The sequence below is a fragment of the Rhinolophus sinicus genome, chromosome 5, assembly GCF_057876585.1.
Source record: "Rhinolophus sinicus isolate RSI-liver-muscle chromosome 5, RSI-T2T, whole genome shotgun sequence".
Taxonomy (NCBI): Eukaryota; Metazoa; Chordata; class Mammalia; order Chiroptera; family Rhinolophidae; genus Rhinolophus; species Rhinolophus sinicus.
Window position 1 is genome coordinate 1,976,590 of NC_142505.1, and position 24,252 is coordinate 2,000,841.

The window sequence follows — 24,252 nt, forward strand, 5'->3', positions numbered from 1 at the left end:
ATGATTACGGGGATACAGTGAAATATTCATTTGCTGCAGCAAAGCCGACCACTTTGAATTTGTGTTGAAAAACAATTACTGAGCTTAATTAGGAGCATGTAATGATGGCAGCAGTTATTCCAGTGATTGATTTCAAAATTAAAGTGAGATGGCAAACTGACTGCGGTGTCTCCTTGGCTTGGAAATGAAAGGGAACACGCAGGTCCCGAGGCTGTGCCCTGGGACCCGGTGTCACCGTGCTGGCACAGAGCACAGGGACAACTGAGACAGGCCGAGAGAGAAGACTGCTCTCTACATGTTCCCCTAATACAGAAACCAAGAAACTACACATTTCTCTAGAAAAATTAAATGGGCAGAAAGTTCAGGAAAGTGACGTGTAGTATTTTGGGCTGTTGTCTTTCAACTTCCTTTTATTAAAATTAAGCAGAGGTGCACAAGAATTGGGTATATAAGTGAAAAGTGTCAGAGTTGGTCCACAGCCTCTGCTTGATTTCATATACGGTCACTCACTTCTCATCTTTATCAGGGTCAAGGGTTACCTAAGTCCAGATTTCTTTTCTGCTGTGGTAGATGTTCACCACACTCTCTCTATGGGATCTTTCAAGATACGCCTAAGAAAGTCAATGATGTGTGGAATAATTCTGTGAAATGTCATTCCTTTCTTACAATTAGCCACCCCCTCCAAAATAGTACATATAATCTTAGTATGAGGGAAGAATCATAGCAAAGCTGGCACAGACCCTAGCCAGACATGGTGGGGAAATTGGCTCTATTCCACAGGAAGAAGCCATTCACTTGGTTTTCCTAAATGACTGATTGTCTTAATTCAATAGATTTAAATGTCTGTCTTCCTCAATGGTTTATATGACTACACAGCTTGTGCCCTAGGAATGTATTTATTAGATATGCAATATTCATTCTTCAGATGTCTGGATATTTTGATGAAACTTAGGGGGTGAAAAGTGGAGGAAGTGGGTCCAGTTAGAGATCCTTACTGGGGATTCACTCATCTTCAAATGACCAAATGAAATTTCTAAAACATCTTATGTTTCTTTGAAAATTAATGTAACTGTAAGGCTTTTCTCCCACTTAGTTCATTTACTAGAGGATTGTTGACTAGTAAGTAAGCCAAGAGATGTTTTGCTGCCTAAAATAAAAATCTCTCAAAACTGCATTTGTTTTGTTAAACCGTAACTATAGTGTGGCATTTCTAAGTACGGTGGGAATATTTGCAGCGTGATTCATTTTGTACGTAAGAGACTAACAGAGGCAGTCATGTTGTGTGCTAGTCAGATTGTCATTGTCTTGGTATCAGCCTCAATGGCTTTGTAAACTCTTTTCTGGCTTTCTTCGTGCCAATGGTAATCGACCCTTCTTGGACTGCCTTCTCTAAGTCCTGTTGGCATTCCATGTTGCAGGATCATTTGTAGGCATTCAGGAGTGGTATGTCTTTGAAAAGTCGCTCAAGGAATAGGATGGCCAGTAATATTGACTGAATGTCTGAGTTTTCTATCTCAAGTCAAGAGTTCTGTTACCTCTTTGTACACATGAGAGTTAATGTTTTACCTCAGTTTTCAAACGTCTCCGTTGACGAACATTTAGGTTTACAAATGCCATAAACTCAGAAGTAAATGCTTTGGTTTTCAAACACACCCCGGAAGTCGAACATGTCACGCAGCTTCCGCTGAGTGCAAGATCTGAGGCCTCGCTATTGGTGGTTTTCCAACGTTTCAGAACTCGAGCGGTCTTCCGGAAGGGATGACGTTCAAACCCGAGGCACCACGGTAATTAGTATATAGTAGAAAATCTTTCAAATACCCCAGCTAGTCCCTAGCTAGAGATATCATTGGGCTCATGAGGACAATTATCTTTGGTGAAACTGGTAGGATTATCTCCATGGTTTTTTTTTGCTTGTTTTTTAATGGTCCCAGAAATTACAACTTCATGTTGCTTAAGACAAAGGGTGACCACATCTGTATTTATAAGTGCAATTTGATGTTTTGTGTTTTATTTTTCCCTTGAAGGTGGAGGCACAATGGCACAGACATTGACTTTGCCATGAGTTATCACTACAGGCTGGATGGAGGCAACTTGGTGATCAGCAGCCCCCACACAGACCGAGACGTTGGCACGTACCAGTGCCTGGCCACCAACCTGCTGGGGACCATCCTGAGCCAGAAGGCAAAGCTCCAGTTTGCATGTGAGTGCGTGGGAACAAGCTATAATTCCCGTGATTCTGCAAACATACTGTTCTTACTATATTCATATTAGAAAAAAGCCAACATTGCCAATCATCTGCTCTTCGAAAGCAAATAGGAATTATGGAGGCAAAATGTTTTAACTGTGTGCATTTTGTGAATCCAGACTCCTGGGGAAAGACGAAATCCGTTCCAACAAAAGAAGAAAATTGCAGTGTTATTATATTTGCTGAATTATATTTAGAAACATCTCTGAAAGTTCCAGGTCTAAATATTAAGATGAAGACAGATGATATAGCACTGTTTCACTTTTTCTCATAGTTAGTTGTAGTGAGCAGAGCACAGGAAGAGAAAGCTGAGGGCCGTGCTGTCCTCTGGGGGAGGCGTGTGTCCTCCAGGGAGAGGAGCGCGCGCACACAGGGTGATGTGGGTGGAGATGAAGTGGTCGCCAAAGGCAGACTTTAGATGAACTGTGACAATGTCCAGCTGCATCACACAAATGTCATCCAGGTAATTACCTTGGTGACATTTGAGGACGTTGGCTGATGAACAATAGACATAGTGCCTCTTCTACCCTTTATATAGTGTTTCCAGGGACGCCATGTTTCTTGTTGGATCCAGGGAAAGTCTTGTTCGAAAGTAATTGTGTCTGTTGGTGTGGAGAAATGAGGAAGGCCTGCATTTCTCTCTCTGCATCTCCTCCTGCAGCCCGACTGCCTTAGGGCCACAGGCTCGGCCGCTACTCCCCACGCTCATGGAAAGGGCTGTGCTGTCTATTACTTGGAAAAAGTAATTGTTTTGAAACTTTACTAACAGAATATATGTCCAAAGCCCACCTTGTGGAAGTAATAATTGGCTCTCCCTCCCATTGTGAGTCTGTGTTCCAAAGATCCTTTGCTCCACACACAGCTCCCCTTCTGTTGACCGTTTTGATGAAAATACACACACACACACTCACACACACACACACACACACACACTGACACTCCCCAATATGTATGCATATGGATGTATGTATGCGTGTACGCATGTGGTCATATTCACACATGCATACACAGGTGCATTGAGAAGTGTATCTAAATATGTGTATATCTGGGGAAATAGAGGGCTAATGCAAAGGTTTGGGGCACTGAATGGAATATGAAAAAGACTGCTGGCTATGTTGAAACTTAAGGTAAAGATAATAATTATAATCCTTGATTTCTGCACTTCAGCTAAGATTATCACTTGGAAAAATAATAGAGAGCAAAACACTGATAAGAAATTGATTTTACAGAAATAAGTCCTCCAAAGACTTTGAATGATTCTTCCAAAATATTTATTTCTCCTGCTTGAATGGGAGTGGATCCTAGAAGATACTCACGATTTGCATCAGATTCCACAAGGATAAGTCTAACTTTCTGGTGAAGTACAATTCATACAGCACCTGCATTTGCCAAACCCTGAGTTTCTCTACAGCTGTGCATTCTATCCATTTTTGAAAACGACTAAATACTTATGCCTAAAATTCATGCACCGTGGTTTACATAGCCATGTATTTCCTCCTTTTATCTGTCCCCTTTGTTTACAAAACCTACTTTTCAATTCACTACATTATTATTTCTTTTCTTTTCTGCTTCAAAAACACATGTAATTAGAAGCTGAAATTTACTTCAGTTAAAATATACTTTCCCTTTGCTAAAAAAGGAGAAAGGTTTAAATTGAGAAGAAACTGTTTGCTTTCTTTTGGATGAATGGGAGAAATGAAGTCTTCTGTCATGCTCACTTCCCTGTCTCTCCGTGAAATTTTCCTTTTTTGGATGGACGGTGTTTGTCGGTTCCTAAAATCATCCCTGCTATGATTCATGCACAACATAGAATGGCCCACACCCTTTAACTAATCTTTCTCCTGAAAACTTAAAGGATCTTGGGTTCTAGGCCTGAAACTTGAAAAAACAAGAACTGCATGATCTGTCTTTTCTGTCAGGATGTGAGGTGGTGCCATCCTGGGTGTTCTCTGTTGGGTCTGTGGAGAGATTTGCTGGAGTATGATTATCTCTGTTGGCTCAAGTCCCCCTTAAACATAACGAGCACATTTTAATTACCAGTATCTCATCTCCCCTCATGTCCTGTATGACATACGTGCCTTTGTCCCCTAAGTCAGTTGTTCATTCTGGGCCATAAAGGACTTCTTTCCAAACGGAGAAACGCCAGGTCTAGCGCTGCCACCACTGCCGGGCCCCATGGGTATTTGCAGCTTTCATATGGATGCATGGAAGGATCTTAAAGATGGATTGGAAACATGCTGGTGACTTACAGTCCAGAAGCCTCCACTTTCAAATTCTTTCTTCTAATCTCATTTAAGAAATATAGATCTTTTCATTTTGAAAAATAGATCTTTTGAAATTTCAAACAAAGAAATTACATTTGTATCCACAGGCATATCTACGCATAATCTCAGAAATAAGGTTACTCTTCCAAAAAGAGAGTGTGGGAAAGAGGGAGAGAGGCAGAAAGAAAAAGAGAGAACGCTATAGAAGGGTGATAGCTAATCATGGATAAGTGTTCCTATGAAGACACGTTAACATCACACATCATTGAGGAAATGCAAATCAAAACCGCAGTGAGGTACTACTTCACACTCGCCAGGATGGCTATTGTTAAAAACAAAAACAAACAAAAAAGGATAAAAAGTATTGGTGAGGATGTGGAAAGATTGGAACCTTTGTGCGTTACTGCGGGGAGTGTAAAATGGGGCAGTTGCTATGGAAGACAATATGGCAGTTCCTTACAAAAATTAAACATAGAATTACCACATGCCCCAGCAATTCCACTTCTAGGTATAGGCCCCAAAGAGTTGAAGGCAGGGACTCAAAGAGGTATTTGTTCACCTAAGTTCATAGCAGTATGATTCATAGTAGCTGCAAGGTAGAAACACCCAGATATCCATCAACAGACGAATGGATAAACAAAATGTTGTGTAGACACACCACAGAATACTATTCAACTTTAAAAAGGAATACAATTCTGACACAGGTTACAACATGAGTGAAGTTCGAAAACAGTCTGCTAAGTACAATAAGCCAGACACACAGACACATGTATGATTCCACTTAGATGAGGTACCTGAATGGGCAAATTCATAGAGACAGAGGGTGGAATGGTAGAGGGTGGAAGGGGAGTTTGTGCTTGATTGGCAGAGTTTCAGTTTGGGAAGATGAAAACGTCCTGGAGATGGAAGGTGGCGATGGTTACACAGCAATGTGACTGTACGCATTGCTACCTAATTGTACACTTAGAATGGTTTCACGGTAACTCTCAGGTTATGTACATTTTGCCACAATTGAAAGAATAGTAGTATCATCAGAATTCTGTGGGATAAACATAATCAGTGCAGTTGGATTTTGTTTCCATCATAATTCTTAAAAAAAAAAAAAAAAAGAGTAAGTTTCCCTTATAAAGTACGGAAAAAGCAGAGTGCAAATGGAAGTGTCCAACCAAGTACCAAATCCTGACCATATGCGACTTGTACCTTCAGTGTCATCTGGGTTCCTCACCACCTCTTCAGAAATACCCAGCCTATTTTGGTAGAAAAGGCTTGTGGTAGGTAGGATAAAATGGGGTTAAATGTCAGGGTTTTCTGCACAGCTAGACCTGAGTTCACGTGCTATGTGTCGGACACCCAGGGCCATGGCATTGGGCCCTCTGTCAACAGCATTCAGCCTGTTATGAAATCCGTGCACTGAGAATGACAGAAGCATCCACAGGACAGTGACACTGATTAACTGAGATAATGGATGTGTAGCGCCCGGGCCATTGCAGGCACCGGAAACGAGGCTGTACGTCTTCTTCCTTCATTACCTCCCTCCACGTGGCCAAACATTGGCATATTCCACACTGTTAGAGCTTACTTGCAGAAGCATCTTCCAGCTTACGTTTTAAAGCTTTCTCCAGACCAGTTCCTGTTCTCTTGTCTTCAAGACTTTTAGGTGCTTTGACAGAGATGACCTTTCTTGAACTGGGTAACAACCATAAGAGACAGAGGCTATCATCCCCATTTCACAGGTTAGAAGCTTGAGGATCACTGAGGTTGGCACTTTTCTAAGATATGCCAATGGAGAACCAGTTGGAACTTGAATATAAGAGCTCAGACTCTGAGGCTTAAGCCTTCTGCGTTACAGTGTTCAGTCCTTTACTGACACTGCCTAGCCACATCCCATGGGCCTGCTTTCTTCCTTTCTTTCACTTGCTATTGGCACAATAATTGTCAAAATAATAAGCCATGCCTGCAGTGAACTTCACAATAAGCCTGTGGGTGCCCTGTCCAGGTCCCCTTTACCAGGCAGTGTGCCCGTCCCCAGCCATTAATGCCCACAGCTGCCCTGCTCCCTGTGAGGTCGAGCTGGAAGTGGACAGACGACAGCTGGGAATCCTCCTTGCTCCGCCCCTTCCCTTCCTCTCTTCTCCCTGCTTCCCTCTCCCCTCTCTGTCCTGCAAGTGCTCCCTCAGTCAATCACACGCACTTGAACTTCTGCCTCAGTCTCTACTTTGAAGGAACGCGGAGTAAGACAGACACTAAACACTTAGATATTTGATATAAGTATTGATAGAAAAATAAGGTCCAGAAGCCCTCCTCATATGAATTTCCATAGATAAGAACAAAATAAATCAGAATAAAATTGTGTCACCGACTCTGCTTCTGGCGGGTTGGCAGTCAATTGTATGGTGTCACTGTGACCTTCAGAACAAATGACTGTGAATGAGCTTTCCGAGTCTCACCTGACCATGGGAGAGACTCTGTCGGTACACACCTCTAGGTGATTGATGGCTACTGTTCGTAACAGTTACCCTGATGTTCAACAATTCAAATGCACCCTCGGTATTTGTTTGATTCTGTGTTTATGTTTTATGCTTTTAAGATTTTTATTAAAATATAGCTACATACAATATTATGTTAGCTTCAGGAGCACACCATAGTTATTCAACATTTATAGACCTAAAGAAGTGATCGCCATCGTAAGTCCAGCAACCATCTGACCCTGTACCACGCTGTCACAATATTATTGACTTCCCCACGCTGCACATCACATCCCCATGACTTATTTGTTTTATACCTGGAAATTTGAACCTCTTATTCCCCTTCACTTTTCCCCCCTTTTAAAATTTTTAATTACAGTTGACATTCACTATTATTTTATATTAATTTCAGGTGTACAGCATAGTGATTAGACATTTATATAAGCAGTGATACCCCTAGTACCCACCTGGCACTATGCATAGTTATTCCAGTATTACTGACTATATTCCCTATGCTTTACTTTACATCCCCACGACTATTCTGTAACTACCAATTTGTACTTCTTAATCTCTTCCTCTTTCTCACCCACCCTTACCACCCCTCCCATTTGGTAACCATCAAAATGTTCTCTGTATCTATGAGTTTCGGTTTTGTGTGTCTGTTTATTTTGTTCTTTAGATTCCACATATAAGTGAAATCATATGACATTTGTCTTTCTCTGTCTGACTTATTTCACTCAGCACAATATCTTCTTGGCGTCTTGCAGATATCAAGATTCCATTCTTTTTTTACAGCTGAGTAATATTCTATTGTATATATGTACCACCTCTTCTTTTTCCATTCATCCATTCAAGGACTCCCAGGGTGCCTTCATATCTTGGCTATTGTAAATAATGTTGCAATGACCATATGGATGCAAACATCATCTCGAAGTAGTGTTTTGGGTTTCTTTGGATAAATAGCCAGAAGTGGATTACTGGGTCCTTCCTTGTCTCTTGTTATAGCCTTTGTTTTAAAGTCTATTTTTTCTGGTATAAGTATTGCTACCTCAGTTTTCTGTTTGTTTGTTTGTTTTCATTTTCATGAAATATATTTTCCATCCCTTTACTTTCAGTCCGTGTATGTCTTTTGATCTAACATCTCTTAAGGCAGCATATGTAAGTGTCTTGTTTTCTTATCCACTCAGTCATCCTATGTCTTTTGATTGGAGCATTGAGTCCATTTACATGGAAAGTAATTTTTGATATATATGTAGCTATTGCCATTTTATTATTTATATTTTTTATTTGTTTTTTATTTTTTTATTTTATCTGAAAGCAGTCCTTCTAGGATTCCTTGTAATTCTGGTTTGGTGATGATGAGCTCCTTTAGCTTTTTCTTGTCTGGGAAGCTCTTTATCTGCCATTCAATTCTAAATAATAGCTTTGCTGGGTAGAGTAATCTTGATTGTAGGTCCTTGCTTTTCATCACTTTGAATATTTCCTGTCAATCCCTTCTGGTTTGCAAAGTTTCTTTTGAGAAATCAGCTGACAGTCTTATGAGAGCTCCTTTGTAGGTAACTAATTGCTTTTCTCTTGCTGCTTTTAAGATTCTTTCTTTGTCTTTAACCTTTGGCATTTTAATTATGATGTGTCTTGGTGAGGGCCTATTTGGGTTCATCTTGTTTGGGACTCTCTGTGCTTCCTGGACTTGTATATCTATTTCCTTCCCCACGTTAGGGAAGTTTTTTGTCATTATAGATTTTTGATTCCTTATTCTCTCTCTTCTCTTTCTGGTACCCCTCTAATGTGAATATTGTTACACTTGAGGTTGTCCCAGAGGCCCCTTAAAGTATCCTCACTTTTTTAGATTTTTTTTTTCTGTTCTCATTGGGTGTTTTATGCTACCTTATCTTCTAAATCACTGATCTGATCCTCTGCTTCATCTAATCCACTGTTGATTCCCTCTAATATACTCTTCATTTCAGTTATTGTACTCTTTATTTCTCACTGGTTCTTTTTCATGTTTTATATCTCCATTTTTATGTGTCCTATCTCTCTGTTGAAGTTCTCACTGAGATCATTGAGTATCCTTATAACCAGTGTTTGGAACTCTGCATCTAGTAGATTGCTTGTCTTCATTTTGTTGAGTTCTTTTTCTGGAACACCAGGCACGATGGTGGCAGGAAACTGTTGACTCTCGAGACACTCCACATGCCCTCTAGGCACTGCTGGGCCTGGATAGTGACAGTGCTCAGTGCCCCGCCCAGGCCAGCAGGTGCCACCGACACCTGGACACTGGGCCCCGATGGCCAGGCCAGTCCCTTCCTCCTGTCTGGCCCTGCTCGGCCCGGCTGCCTCCCTGCCAGGCCCACTGGCACTGGTACAGCCCTTGAGCTGGTCATGGCACCAGGGCTGGGAGGTGCAACGCCAGGGCCTCCATGAGGGTTGTCAAGGTCCTCGCGGCTGGCAGGTGCCTGTAGCAGCCGCAGGGCCTCCAGCGTGAGCTGGTTCAGGTGGGTGGCACAGACGTCACAGCGGCGCTCGGCCTCCGGATGGCATGCCGGCAGGGCCCCAGGCACTGGGAGCTTGTCGAGAAGCAGAGCCGAGAGGCAAGGGTCCTGAGGGAACAAGGGACAGAGGTGGTCAGAGCACAGGACCAGAACCCGCCACGTGTTCCTCCCCCTCCACGGCACCAGGCCAGCTCCTGCTGCGGCCACTGCATGAGCCGTAACTGATTAATAAACCCCAAACGGTTTCATCAGCACGTACCCAGCAGAAAAATAATTATCAGAGCTGAATACTGAGGTCCGAGGTGCTCTTGACATTGCCCACCTCCTCCAGCCATCATGACCAGCTTGCTCACAGCCAACAAGGCGTCTGGAACTTTTTCTTTGGGAACTGTTTCTTTGTCTCCCCATTTTGGCTGCCTCTCTGTGATTGTTCTCTATATTACGTAGGGCTGCTGTGTCTCCGGGTCTTAACAGAGTGGCCTTATGTCGTAGGTGCTGTGGGGCTCCCTTGAGCGATGCACTCAGGGTGTGTCCCATGTGTGGGTTGTGTGTATCCTCCTCTTATAGTTGAGCCTTGTTTGCTGTTCACATGTCAAAGGGAGGGATTTACCCTCAGACTGATTGCTTGTGAGGACAGGCTGTGACTACAGTGGAGGAGCTGCTGTGCAGGGCCTGACCCTACGGAGCAGGATTTGCTGTAGTGGGGCTCTGCCCAGTCTGCCGTGTGGGTGTGTCGTCCTTGGAGGCAGTCTGGTGATGCTCCAGCCCAGTACAAAGCTGGCCACTGGGTGTTCCAGCCCCATAGCCTCCGGGGAGGAGACCCCTGCAGGCCAAGTTCAGCTGCAGCCTGTGCCCCGCCCAGGGCCACCTGGCATGAGCCACAAAACAATCCACAGATGGCCACCACCTGTGCTGGGCTTGGAGGTGCCTCGAGAGGCCAAGCTGCTCGCTAAGCCCAGCTGATGCTGGTGCTGGGCTTGGGGCTGCTCAGCCGGAGGTATGGGGCACGCCTGGGCCTGATGCTGTTTGTTTGGGGTTTGTGAACCTTTGAGAGATTTCAGGAAAGTTCAAAGCAGGAGCTAAGTAAGACAGGTTGTTTGTAGGGAAAAGCCACTGGAAGCAGCTTGGGTGTGCCCGAAAGTTGGGTTGGGTGGGGCCTCAGGGAATCAAGGCCAATGAACAGTGTCAGCCTGTTTGTTGGAGACGCAGATATAGCACCCACCTGTGTGTGCATGTAGGGACAGGGGGCGCTCAACATAGAAACAATGGCCTCAGGCAGCTCCTCTGTCCAGGAGAAAGCTGCCCGTCCAGCCCTTGCCCAGTGGCCAGACAACTCAGTTCCTCCCCACATGTCCCTGTCGCCTTTTGAGCTGCTGTCCCAGCGCCTGAGCTGAGAGCCAGTGAGTCCATCAGTAGGTAAGTCCGTGTGTGGTCCCTTTAGGAGGGGACTCCAGCTGCCCTCCATGTCACTTAGGCAAAAATCTCCACTGGCTTCCACAACCGGAAATTATGGGGACTTCTCTCCCTAGCACTGAAACCCTGGGCTGGGACCCCTTGCTTTTGCTGGAGGGGTGCTCTCTGCAGCCAAGATATCCCTCCTGATTTTTAATGGTCACATGTGGGTGTGGGACCAGCCTGTTTCGTGTCTCTGCACCCCTACCAGTCTCAAGGAGTCTTTTCCATATGTCCTTAGTTATCAGGTTTTGGTTCAGCTAGATTTCAGGTGATTCTCAGTGATGGTTGTTCTGTAGTTTGGTTGTCATTTTGATGTGGTTGTGAGAGTAGGTGAGCAGTGTTTACCTGCTACACCATTTTGACCGGAAGCTCAGTGCTATGTTAGACTCAGACTATTGTCTTCCCACCCTGAAACCATCCTGAAAGGTGGCCTATGTATATAAAAAACTACTGTTCTGAAATATATTCCTAATCAAACCTGCTTCATCATCTATTAGCCAGACAAATCATTCATCTTTGCGGACGTATTGAGGTTTTGTTTGGAATTATTAGAACACATGTGGGGACAGAGCCAGGAGTGCAGTTTCCAGACTCTCGGCCTCACATAGAAAGGTGCTCACTTGGGTAGTAAATGGACATCAACTGTGATTTAATGGCCATCAGCTGTGGCTAGTTGGCCGTCAGCTGTAACCAGTGAGCCATTGGCCACTAATATAACTGCTGTGGTTACACTAGCGAAAATGGGGGCTGGCAAGAAGATGGTGGCTGAGCCTGCAAGCGGCGCAGTGAGGGTTGAGAATTGTGCTGCTCCTGCTTCCTGTGTCTCCAACCCAGCCGCCAGCGAGAATATAGCGGCATGACTCCCGTATCTATGGCTCCGTGGGTGTTCCATTTTGGCCTCACCAAGTCCTGCATTCTTATGCGGGGAGCTGGAACTGAGACCCCGCCTGATGCCCCGCATGACAACACAGCAGTCTTTTTCTGCTCTTCCCCATGTGATACTCTCATTCCAAATAGTCAGGTGGATTTCAATCTAAGATCCCCCTTCTTGACCCACCCAACCCAATCCTAAAACAAGTTCAGCAGGTCTTTCATCACAAAAAGCTCCTGCCATCACCCTGGTTGTCTTGAACGATAAAACCAGTTTGACTTTCTATACACTCGCAGCTGCTTTGAATTTTGTTTATTTCTCAAGGACTTTGGAGGTAAAGGTTGAATGTAGACTTATTCTTTTCATATGTATGTTAATGAATTACTCTGCACTTATATGAGTCAGTGTTGCATCTGCCATTGCTGTTTAAAATGTCATCCTTGAGGGTGAAAAAAAGATCACTGGTTCCAAAGAAACCTGTGATTTGACTGAGCTGTAGTGCTTTTGTTGCATTTTTGTTTGTTTGTTTGGTTGGTTGGTTTTTTGAGATGCTTATAGTATACAACCCTACCAATGCATAGATAAACATTTGGGATGAAAGTTACTCATGACTAAGAGTTTTTGGTCCCATACACTTAATACTTAATCACATAAGTTTGTTCTATTGCAGAGGGAAAGGCGGCTAGACTGGAGCCTCCTAATTGACCATCATTTGTTCATCCAGCAAGCAACCAGAAAACAGCTTATTTCTGTTTTTGAAGCCCTTTAGTGCTAAGGCCTGAAGGTGAAATTATAGATAAGAAATAGCTACTCCACAGAGCAGACAGGTGAAAACGAGAGAGAGAGAGAGAGAGAGAGAGAGAGAGAGAGAGAGAGAGAGAGAGAGAGAGAGACTGCTAACACACGGTACATATTATGTAGCAGGTATTGTTCTGAGCTCTTTGTGTAAATTAACTCCAATGACCCTCACAATAACCCTATGTAGTTACCAAAAATCCCATCTTCACATGAGCAGTTTGAAACACAGAAGAGTAACTCATGTGCCCCAAATCACACAGACAGTAAGTGGCGGAGTGGGGATGTACAGTCCATCCTCCCAACCCCCACTGTGCCCTGAGAAAAGGCATCAGATGGAGTGAGAGACGTGGACAACCTACAGCTGAGCCCAGAGCAGGAAGCAAACGTGTGTGCAGTCCTAGAGACGGACAAAGGAAGGCTCCCCACATGGTGGGGCTTCAGTCAAGCCTTGGGGTGCCAGTTTGTGTTCCCAACACAGGTAGAGTGAGTGGAGGAGAACATCGGGTCCAAGGAGGGTGAGAGGAAATGCAGATGTGCGAACAAGCTCCCACTCTGGAGAAGGTGTGAGGACACTTGCCAAAGGCAGGTGTGACAACTGGGACGCAAGGGGCCAGGACTGAGCACGACTGCTTTGCTAGATGAGGCTGAGAAATAACTAAGGTGGAGCCGGGTATGTCCAATGGCGGAGGCCTTGCTCTCCAAGCTTAAACTGTACAGAATAGCATGTCTGAGTGACCTGGTAAGATGCCAAAGAAACACACGCAAGTCCTACACAGCGTGATGCTTTTAGACAGAGGCACTGGAAGAGCCAGCCTGTGTTTGAAGACTAGTTCCACTGAGTGTGACAGTGTGCACAGGGGTTCAGTCGTGGGGGGGTGTCAACAGGACTCACTTCGTACAGGGTTAGTGTGAGGTGGGGATCCCCTACATGCAGAGAAGTGGGCAGGGCAGGGACGGGTGTGACTTGTGGATGGAGAGATCAGCAGAGGTCTGGCCATGCCACTGGTGGCACCCCACGTTTGGGACATCAGGATTTATCCTAAGAACCACGGGAAGATTAGGAATGATGTTAAGGATTTTGAAATTGTGGATAATTTGTGGTTTGAAAGGCCCCCTGCTTTTCCCTTAAATATATCTGACTGATATATTCATGATATCACATATATTGTGAAAACTACAGTACACATATTTAGGGGTGCTCCAAACCTCAGTTCTCACATTTGTAAGGTGAAGGTTAAAAACTCACTCTACATCACAAGGTCGATTGTAAATGGTTCAAGGTTAAAGTGCAATAAGGATTCATTTTAAAGGGCTATAACCATGTCGCCATTTAGAGTCATTGTAATTTTTTTCCAGAGGGATACAAAAGGTGTTATACCTGCAGTGCCATTCCTTTTTATTCTGTTCTCATAAGCTGTTTAGAAACTGTGTTTTACAAACGGAGAAAACTCAAGGCAATGAAACGATGTTACTTGTCTAAAGTTACCCAGCCTGAAGCAGACCCAGACTTTCTCATGTCTCCATCTCAAAATAACCTTTAAACATTAAATAGGTAAACAAAGTAAACCAGAATACATGTGAATCAAAAACCATAGTCACAGCACGACCAAAAAGGTCTGCAAGTAAAACACGTAACATAAAGGTCTTTCACTCATTAGACAAGGATTTCTAACATATTTGTGTGTTGGAAGGTGACATGTATTTTCAGTCTCTCACCCAGGGTCTTCACAAGCAGAAAAGAAAACAAAAAGAAAAGAAAAAACAAACAAACCTTATATTTACAAATAAGTTTTAAAAGCCTGAGGGGTGCTGATCAGTTCAGAATGTCACCTTTTTTTTCATTATATAAGAAATGCAAATAGAGTCAGTTATGATCCTGGTGATAAAGTGCATTTTTATCTGGAAAAAGAAACAAACACCCAGGAGAAGTTTTAAAAATAACACTTAAAAACTCATTTGGAAATCAGAAAGTCTGACAATTGAGAAGTGTGTGTTAAGTGGGTACTGCATATTTAATTATAAATGAAAATGCTAGATGGCTTTTAATCTTTTTTATTTTTCATTTTTTGTACATTAGAAAAGAAGAAGATAAAGTAGGCAAAGAAATATTTCTTCTTTAATTTCTTAAGTAAAGGGAAGTTGATAAATAGGTTTTGGTTTTTCATTATCATTTTGGAAATACCACTAAACAGTGTGGCAATGGGTGTAGTATTCTGAATTTCTCCTAATGTAATAGTAACATGACCACCAATTGGTATCATAGCAAGGAGAAAGCTTTGTCTTTGTTCTTAAAAATAATGCCTCTCTTAAACACCTGGACTTTGAGCAGTTGCGTGGTTGCATTACAGCAAGCCACTATTGTATTTATTTTCAAAAGCAACAGGGAGGGAGATTACCCAGTGCTCTGTTCTCATTTTTCCTTCATCATCACTGCTGGACATCTATTTATGTATCTGATCAGAAATGATTCTCTTTAAAAATGCTGACCCTCTCTCACCTCCCACCTCTGTTTATATATTCAGCAGGACCTCATGCTTTGAATAAAACTGCACATTCATGGTATACAAGCTGAGTGAGGTGGGAGAGGAAAATGTTAGAAAGTCAGATGTCCATTCCGTCAAAACTGAGAGTTTCTGATTTTTGAAGCTGAGAGGGACCCATAGCTGAGATGCTTGTTTATTACTCATATGCGATTGGACTAACGGTTTTGAGGAGGCTATGTACACAGCCCATAGAGATTTTGCTGTTGAAATTTATAAAACTGGTTGGGAATTAGAGTAGAATTCTTGTCCACACTAAAGAATCAGAGGAAATCTTTTCTGAGATGTATTATTAATAGATATCCAATGTTACCGAAAGAGCAAATTAGAATCACGTGTTTAACAAGTAAATGCAGATAACAGAGGTTTTGGTGGCAACCTCTGTTCACCGTGCTTTAAGGGGCTGATGTATATACACTATCCTTTCCAGGAAGCAGAGCCTGTGGAAAAGATTAGAGAACACATCACTAGACAGCCAGTGAGGCAGTGCTCTCCCAGGTCCAGAAACAAAATATTGCCACCACCCCAGAAGGCCGCAGCCTTGTACCCCCTTCCCGCTAAGACCCCCATCCTCCTGTCCACTATCTTGATGTGTTAATTCATAACTAAAAGTTGCCATTTTGGATTTTATATGAATAACACAATACAATATAGATTCCTTCAAATCTGGCTTTACAGCCAACAGTGTTTGTGCGATCCATCCATGTTTTGTAGGTAGGTGTAGTTAATTCATTCCCATTGTACGTAACAGTTTACTGTGTGAATATATTGCAGCTTATAAGTGGTATCTGCAGTTAATGGAAATGTGGATTGCTTCTAAAGGGAAGGGTGAATACTTCTTTATTAATATTGTATGTACTATAGAGTAGAATTAAACGTTATTTGGCTATTTATATTTACAACCTTAAAAGACAATACCAACTGCTGTCTATAGTGATTTTATTAATTTATCCTCTACCAGCAATGTTTTCTTGATGGCACTTGTTATTATCTTCTTTCTAAAAATTTAGCATTTTGGGAGGATGTGTAATTGTTCTCATTTTGGTTTAAGTTACATTTCCTGATAACTGATGAAATGGAGCATCTTTTTATATGTGTTTTGGCTACTTGCAAATCCTAATCTCCTTAAAAAAAAAAAAGAAAACATTTAAATCATTCTTCTAGTTTTCTATTGAGTTTCTTTCTTTTTCTTGCTGAATGATGCTAGATACGAGCACGTTGTTCCTTTTACGTAAGGAAACAGCTTCCCCTACTGTGTGGCTAGTGTTTTTACTTTCTTAATCATGTCTTTTGATAAACAGACATTTTTTAAATTTCATATGGTCCAATTTATCAGGTTTACCTATATGTGATGAGGCTATTTTAAAAGTTTGAGAAATGTTTCTCTGCACTGGCATCGTGAAGACACGTTCCTGTGCTGTTTTCTAGAATTCATTGTTTTTCCTTCCCAATTAACAGTGCAGTGCACCTGGAATTTATTTATTTGTTTATTTGCAGAGTGTAAGGCAGATTCAATATACATGTTTTTTTGTTTTTTTTCCCTACAGGGATCCAAGCAAGCCAGTGAATACATTAAAAATGCAGTCCTTTCCTTACTGTTCTGTAGTGCCATCTCTGCAGGAAATGAAGTGTGCACACCTGCCACCTGGGACTGCTTTTAGGCCCTCTGCTCCCTCTTCCATTGATATATTTGCCTGTCCTTGTGTGAGCACCGCACTGTTAATTACTGCAGTCTTATAATAGTCTTGCTATCTGGTAGCTAGGAAAATAGAAGATGGGGCGAAGGAAAGGATGAGGCTCAAATTGTAAGGTAAAGCCAAGAAAAATAAAACCCTCAGATAATAAAAAGAATGCAAATCAATTCCATAAGGCCCTTTCCAATGACTAACGTTGAGCTCTCTAGTGGCCAAGGCAGAAAGGGTTCCTATCTTTCATAGGATGAGAACGTCCCAATTGTTTCTGTGTGTACCATCGCTCTGACTCCAAAAATTGAGAGTTTTCCCTGTGAATCCTCATTGAGACTGGGTGACAGCCTTTCTGTCTGCCTTATTTCACTCAGCATGATATCCACTAGGTCCATCCATGTTGTCACAAATGGTAAGACTTCATTCCTTTTTATGGCTGAGTAATATCCCATTGTATATACCGGTGGTGCCAAAAAATGTATACAAGTGGACACTTTGGTTAACGTTGCTCAAGCACTAGTTCGCCGTAATCAGAATTGTCGGACACGGATGGTAACCACTTTGAGGACCTCTTGTAACTGCAGAAGTCAAACATGATTTGTGTTCATCTTTTGTGATCGGTATATATCGAGGATTATAATTTTAATACAGTTTTCTTTTCTAAAAATATGTATATGTTTTTTGGCACCCACTGTGTGTGTGTGTGTGTGTGTGTGTGTGTGTGTGTGTGTATCTATATATCTATATCTAAATATCTATAGATATATAGACATATATCTATAGCTCCTTTATCCAACACCTGAAACTAATACAATATTGAATGTTAACTGTAATTGAAAAGTAACAGAGTGGCTGACAGTCGTCTCACAAACACTCTCATGCTGGCTCTCCCATCCTGTCTCAGAACTTATACGGTAGCTAATGCAGGAACTCTGAAAGCCTTTCCCATAGCAGTCGTTCGGACACTCCCACTGTGTGTGCAGTTGACTAGCACTGCAGCCAATCCTTCTATCTGGGCGTCTCGCCGACCTCTGATGTCTGCTGCTGCTCTTACAACACCAGCAGGGCCTCTGAAACATAAGCAATCGAAATGCTAATTCTTCCAGCTTCTAGAGAATCCAATGTTGTTTTGTTCACATATCACACGGCTTTCACAAAGTAGAACTGTGGAGTCACTGCCTACCTATTTCAGAAAACTATTATAGTTTGATCATGTTTCTAGAACATTCCTCTGTGTGCGTTATGAAGCTGAGTCTCTTCCCATACTTCCAAGAAAGATGCTGTGGGAAGAATTTTGTTCTGCTTCCTGAACTGGTGTTATTATATGGACATGACCCCCTTCTGCATTTTCATGGGAGTGAGGAAATGGTGGGAATTCACAGAAATAAGGCATGTGAGAATTTCAAGCTTTATGAGACTGAGTACCTGCTCTCTGGTGGATGGTTTAGACATACCTTCCTGAAAGGAACTACCAACCTTCTCAACAGCTCTTCCTAGTTAAAGGGGATAATCTTTTTTAATCCTCAAAACTGCTGTGTAAAATAGAAGCTACTGTAATGGTCCCAGATTTTGCAGATGAGGAAAATTAGGTTCAGGGAGGTGAAGAAATGTGCACAGGGCATCACAAATCGTGACGCTGGGGTTTGAGGCCAGACACTGCTGATTTCTTAACGCACTTCCCTAGTCCTTCAGTTCGGGAATCTTATTAGAGGCGCCTTCTGATTCAGCAGAACGAAAGTGGGGCCCAGTGGGTCACAGTTCTAGCAAGCTTCCAGGTGGCAGCGATGTTGCGTCCCTCAATGCCAGACTGAGTGGGAGACATTGTCTCAAAGCAAGATTTTGGCTGGGGCCTACAGACAATCTGACAGCAGCACTTCTGTAGAGGTCACCCCAAGGTGAATGGGGGAAGGCAGGTCTGTGATGGTCTTTATAAACCCAGAGAAAAAGCAGATGCTACTCTGTACTTCCGAACTCTAACTCAGTCATTCAACACATCCATTTACACATTCAAACAATGCATATCTGTTAAGCACCTACTGTGTGCCAAACATGTGTGGAAGCAGTGAGCAAAATACAGTCTATTTTCTGTATTTGTGCATCTGCTCAAATACAACTGCAGGCACTTTAAGAAAACAGCAAATATATTAGTGCCGTTGGAATAAAGAACAAGGAAAAATGTGTTTGAGCGTTAACCAAAGCACCAGGTTTCAAGCTGGAATCTCCGGCCAGAAATACTGTTCTCCTGGGCAATAGTTCTGCTGATGACATCAGGAAGAGCAAATGAGGAAGAGTCCAGATCTGCAGACGTGATTTAATCAGTCAGCGGCAGGGTGTCCCCCCCATACTTTCTGAGAAGTGTGTAGTTGAGAGGTCTACTTTTGCATGCATATTAATGAGCTGTTTTGCATAAATCAACTCTGTTTTATGAATGGAGATTATAGAACCCTCTTTTAATTCTTCCCGAAATCCCATCCATAAGAGCCACTAGAGTTCTTCTTCCTGGGTTTTTATCCCTTGAGCACAAAGGATTTATTTTAATTATTTCATCAGTCTTAAGCAAAAGTTATCAAATGTAAACAACTGTGCTGGAGACCTGTGCGCCTGCCAGGTGCCTCCCAGCGTTCTGGAAGCCTCCCTGGTTTTCTTTGCACTGTTCTCAGTATTCATTTAGAAAGTTGTCCTAGTGGTTTCACTGAAAAAGTATGAAATCTGGCTGAGTCACCATCAGGAGTCATGACATTCCTTTTTGGCAAGTCTAGCTGATTGAGGGCCCTGGCTACTGCTATTAATGTAAATGTGAATATTAATGACAGTTAATATGTAACCAGTAAGCTGAGCACTGGGCCCAGCACCCCTCAGCTCGCTCAAATTCCACATCGAGTGAGTGGCAGAGCCTAGATTTGAAAGCAGGCTGGATGGACCTGGAAGTCATGCTGAGCACAGTGGTGGCCTTCCAGAGCGTCCCCAGGGGCAGGTGTCCCAGAGAAGCGTCTCCTCCTGCCTGGTCCCAGTTACCTCCCCTTCACCCTCCACCGCTCTCCCTGCAGTTAACAGGAAGAACTGTCGGAGTGTCGGAATCCTGTGATGCTCTGGATATGATTCCCCGCCCCCACCCCTGCTCCAGCCACTCAGCAGCTGAGGCCTCACCCTGTCCCCTTCCCTGTGCTTTGAAACCGCTCTCTCCTTCTGCTGCTGCTCTTCTGCCGGAGGGCTGACTGTCTCCTCCCACACCCGCTGACTGCTTGCTCTGTGAGTGGGCGGAGCCCTGCTTTGTCACCCGGACCACTCCTCCATGGCCTGCTCGCCATATCCACTGCCCCAGTCACCGCCATGTACCCTTGGGCTGCGTTGCCCACTCCAGCTCGCCCCCCACGCTCCTGGAAGACGTGCCCTCCTGGCTCACTGGTACTCTCCATAATGTCCTGTCGCATTCTTGGCAGTTGCAGCTTTCATGGAATTTAGCATTCAGTATTTAATAACCAGGTTTCTCAGTTCCTTGATTTCTTTTCTGCCATCGACCTTATCACCCTACCTTAGCCAAAAGCCACCTTGCCAAGCTGACTCCAAGACCTGGTCAATGTCTAAAACGTCAAGCTTTGCCCATGTCTGACTTTCAGCCTCCCCCCGCCGGGATCACTGCTTCCTACCCCCCCAGCTCACCGCCCCTAGTCCGTATGCCAACCGTACTTTGACTCACTGGGCCTACAGTGTATTAATCGCAATGACTGCCCACTGTCCCTGCCCTGCCTCTTGTCCTATTGCTTCCTTAGCCATTTGTTCCCGGTCACCCTTGACTCAACGGCTCATTTGTCCTTCATCTTATTTGTCTGGAGAAATCCAAACCAAAATTTTCACCTAGAGAAAAATCCAGCCATAATACCTGGTCTCACTGCTAATTCCTTACCACTGACATCAAGAAGGACTTTAATGCTGCCTGACATTAAGATAAGGGAGGAGAGTCATCAGGAAATTCAGAGATGTCACTGTGTGGCCTGGGTCTTCACGGAAGGTCCCCTGTGTGTGGAGAAACACACAGCTATTAGGTTGGTGCAAAAGTCATTGCAGTTTAAAAGGTTAAAAATAATTGCAAAAACCGCAATGACTTTTGCACCAACATGATCGTATTTCCCTGCTAACACGTTCAGCGGATTCTCTGCATACGTACACCACCCTTTTCTGACTCTCTAATGCATCCTGTGTTGTTCACTGATGGATACTTAATCCTGACTAGGGTCAGCTCTTGCCTCTAATTCTGCTCCCTGGCCACAGGTCTGGGGTGGACTCTGGCTGTACCTGTCCTTTTATGGACTTGCCGGGACATTGGGCACTTGCCAGCTCAATGAAATGTGGTTGTTTGTGTCCAGAATCATTTCCCCACAGCGAAGCCTATCAACCATAAGAGCACACAATAAAGGCGATGTTTATCCGTTTCCACCCTGAGCTTTCATCCAACATTGGGTGTCCATTCTGCCAATGAGTCCTGAAAGTGTTGGCCTTTGGGTTTTATCTCCCAACCTAGGGCCACTTTTTAGACATCACCCAACTTGCCTTTCCCTCTTAACCGCTGTCACCACTCACTTCTGTGCCGAAAGTCATTTCTCCTGGGTCTAACTGCGCTCCTTCAAGGACAAGCGTGGAGGTCTGAGCTTCTTTTTGTGACTTTTTCCTTCTTAGTCGTCATCAGTGTGTACTATAGCTGTAATACTTGAATATAATACTTGAATATAAGGCTTGGGAAGGGTGAGTATCAGAGTTGATATAAGAAATGACCAAATAAAGGAAAATTATTGATTACATCACCTGAGACAACCACTGTTAGCATTAGTAGATCCTTGTAAAGTTTTTTCTTACCCACGTACACATAGTCACAAGCACACACACCCATATAAATGCATATTTGTTATCTGTAGACTGGTTTTTCACTTTACAGAAATAATAGAATAATACTTTAAAGCATTTTCCCTGCTAATCATTTTAGAGAAAGGAAATAGTTAACAAAAACAATAAAATATGGAGAATAATCAAGATTTCAAAATTCTCAAAGTTTGACAGTCATGACCTTTCTTTTAAAATTCAAGTCTCTTGACTAAGATGCTCATTTGTTTTCCTGGGGAATAAATAGGAGACGCCAAGCTCAAGGTGAGAAAGGGGCTAACTGCATGCAATGGCTTTGTCCTTTCGTTGGTCTCCGTCCTCCTGCCACCTCTCACTCTGCCTGGCTTCGTCACGCCAGACCCTTTATTTACCCTATCTTGTTTAAACCAAGAAAAGGAAGGCTGATGTTTGTACTATTTATTCTGTTAACACAGTAGTCTTCTTCTGCACAAAACTGACATCTTAACAGATTCTGAAGTAGACTTTCATTCTTTTGCTTGATATAAGTTGTTATTGGTGTTTATAATCTCCGTACAATTATTACATGTTGATCAACGGTGACATAATGGTTGCAGACTGAAAGTAGGTATCTTCTAAGGTAATTGTGTGTGCTAATTTTCAATATATTGCTTAAGCAATCATGCATATCAGTGACACTATTTTCAACTGATTTAACCTGTCAGAAATATTGAGCTGCTACTTGGTCTTCCAAGGAATGATTTTGATCTCAATTCAATCTCTGTCTCCCCAAAACGAGCATAAGTCGGCTGTAATTTTTTTTTGAGAAATAATTCATGCTAATTGAAGACAACTTAAAGAATATAGGGAAGTGTGAAAAGAACACACTATTTTTCAAAAATAATAACCCACCTGTCACACTTTTACCACATGCATGCATGTACCCTTACTCACACATACATTTATATAAATAGAATCCTTCTAAATAACCTACTTAAACTATTCACAAAATCATTCAAGCATACAGAAATGCCCAGGAAAAAGATATGCATGTTTGTATTTAGATGTGTACTAACATTTTGCCATTTTTGCATCAGATCTTTTTTTGCGTCAGATCTTTCAAATGTTATGGACCCCGCCGTTTTTCACCCTTTCCCTCTCTTCCTCTCTCTTCCTGATGTCCCCTCTTACTTGAAGTTGGCGGTAACATTTCACAGTGTGGTTTTTTGTATTTATTGCCTTTGTTTTAAATTTTTATATAAATGATATCAGAGTACAACCCCTTTTGCAACACTTTTTTCCTCTCTATGTTAGGGTTTTGAAATTAGCCATATTTCTACATGTTGATTTTGCTTCTTTTAACTGCTGTGTAGTATTTCATTTTGTGAATAAAATGTTGATTCCATTTAAGTACAGGAAATAAACCAGATTTAATCTTACTTCTTCAGGAACAATATGTTATAAAGATATGTCCATGATATATTTATGCATTTGTTCAACAGTGTTTATTGAGCTAATGTCTTGTGTCAGACACTCTGATATGTTGAAGTTATGGTGCTTCATAAAACAACCGTGTCCTCTGCCCCCATGAATCTAGGTAGATAGTAGGAAAAGGATCATGTAAATATATCCTGCATAAAAATATTAATAAATAGTTGAGGAAACTCTGAGAGACTAAAATGCATGATTGTTTATTGGGGGTGCAGTATAGTAGGAGTCAAGATGAATGAAATCTCCGATGGATGAAAACTGTTCATCCAATATCAGTTATCTATTGTGTTTTCTGTATCTAATGCCCTGATCATGGTGTGACACCAACAGTGAAAACCCATGTGGTATACAGCAGTGAGCCGTAATATTTGGTCACAAAGGTTTGGGTGACTGGGTGGTGTTCCGGGTCTCATCTGTGCTCACTTACATGTCGGTGCTCAAAGAAGCCACGCTACCGACTTTGCTGTGCTGGCTCATCCAGCACGGGCAGCAGAGTGACTCAGTGCTTCTGCACAGAAATCTCTCATGCTCCACCCAGCGGGCTGGTCTCAGCTCTTCCCGGGAGGCGACTGGGCTTCCAAGAGAAACAGAGGGAAGGAAAGGCTACAAAGCTTTGTTGATGCCGAGGCTCAGAGTTGGCAAGTTGGCATTTTGCTGCATCTCGTCTACAAGGCCAGACCAGGTGGCATACTGGTGACATACACTGCCCTGTGATGGGAGGTGCTGCTAAGTCACATGGCAGACAGTGTGGATGTAGTGAGAGGTGGGGATTTGGGGCTCATATGCTGTCAATCTCCAATCAGTGATGTGACGGACAGAGCTGAAGAACATTCCATATAAAGGGAATGACGTATTTAAAGGCCTAGAGGCTGGAAGGAGCCAAGACATTCAAAACCTAGAAAAAAAGTGACATCGCGGAGTTTACTGAGGAAAATGGAGAATGTGTGAGAGGAAGGTGGAGGGGTGGGCAGGCACCCCATCATGCTGGCCTCATTATCCAGTTTCTGGGATTTGAATTGCACGCCCAGAACAAGAGGACCCTACGCAATTTTAAGTAACAGATTCCATGATCTCATTTTTAATTGTGTGCATGATCTAATTTAACCTATTACA

The 24,252-nt window shown here is 42.9% G+C and overlaps 1 protein-coding gene across 3 annotated transcripts in view; it reads left to right on the top strand.

The window, feature by feature from the left end:
* CNTN6 (contactin 6) overlaps positions 1 to 24,252 on the top strand; it is a 253,496-nt gene that overhangs the window by 115,132 nt on the left and 114,112 nt on the right. For all 3 annotated transcript variants that reach the window (XM_019755809.3, XM_019755810.3, XM_019755811.3), the window contains exon 4: positions 2,025 to 2,200. In XM_019755809.3, coding sequence (XP_019611368.3) covers positions 2,025 to 2,200 — 176 coding nt within the window. The remainder of the gene's footprint in view (positions 1 to 2,024; positions 2,201 to 24,252) is intronic.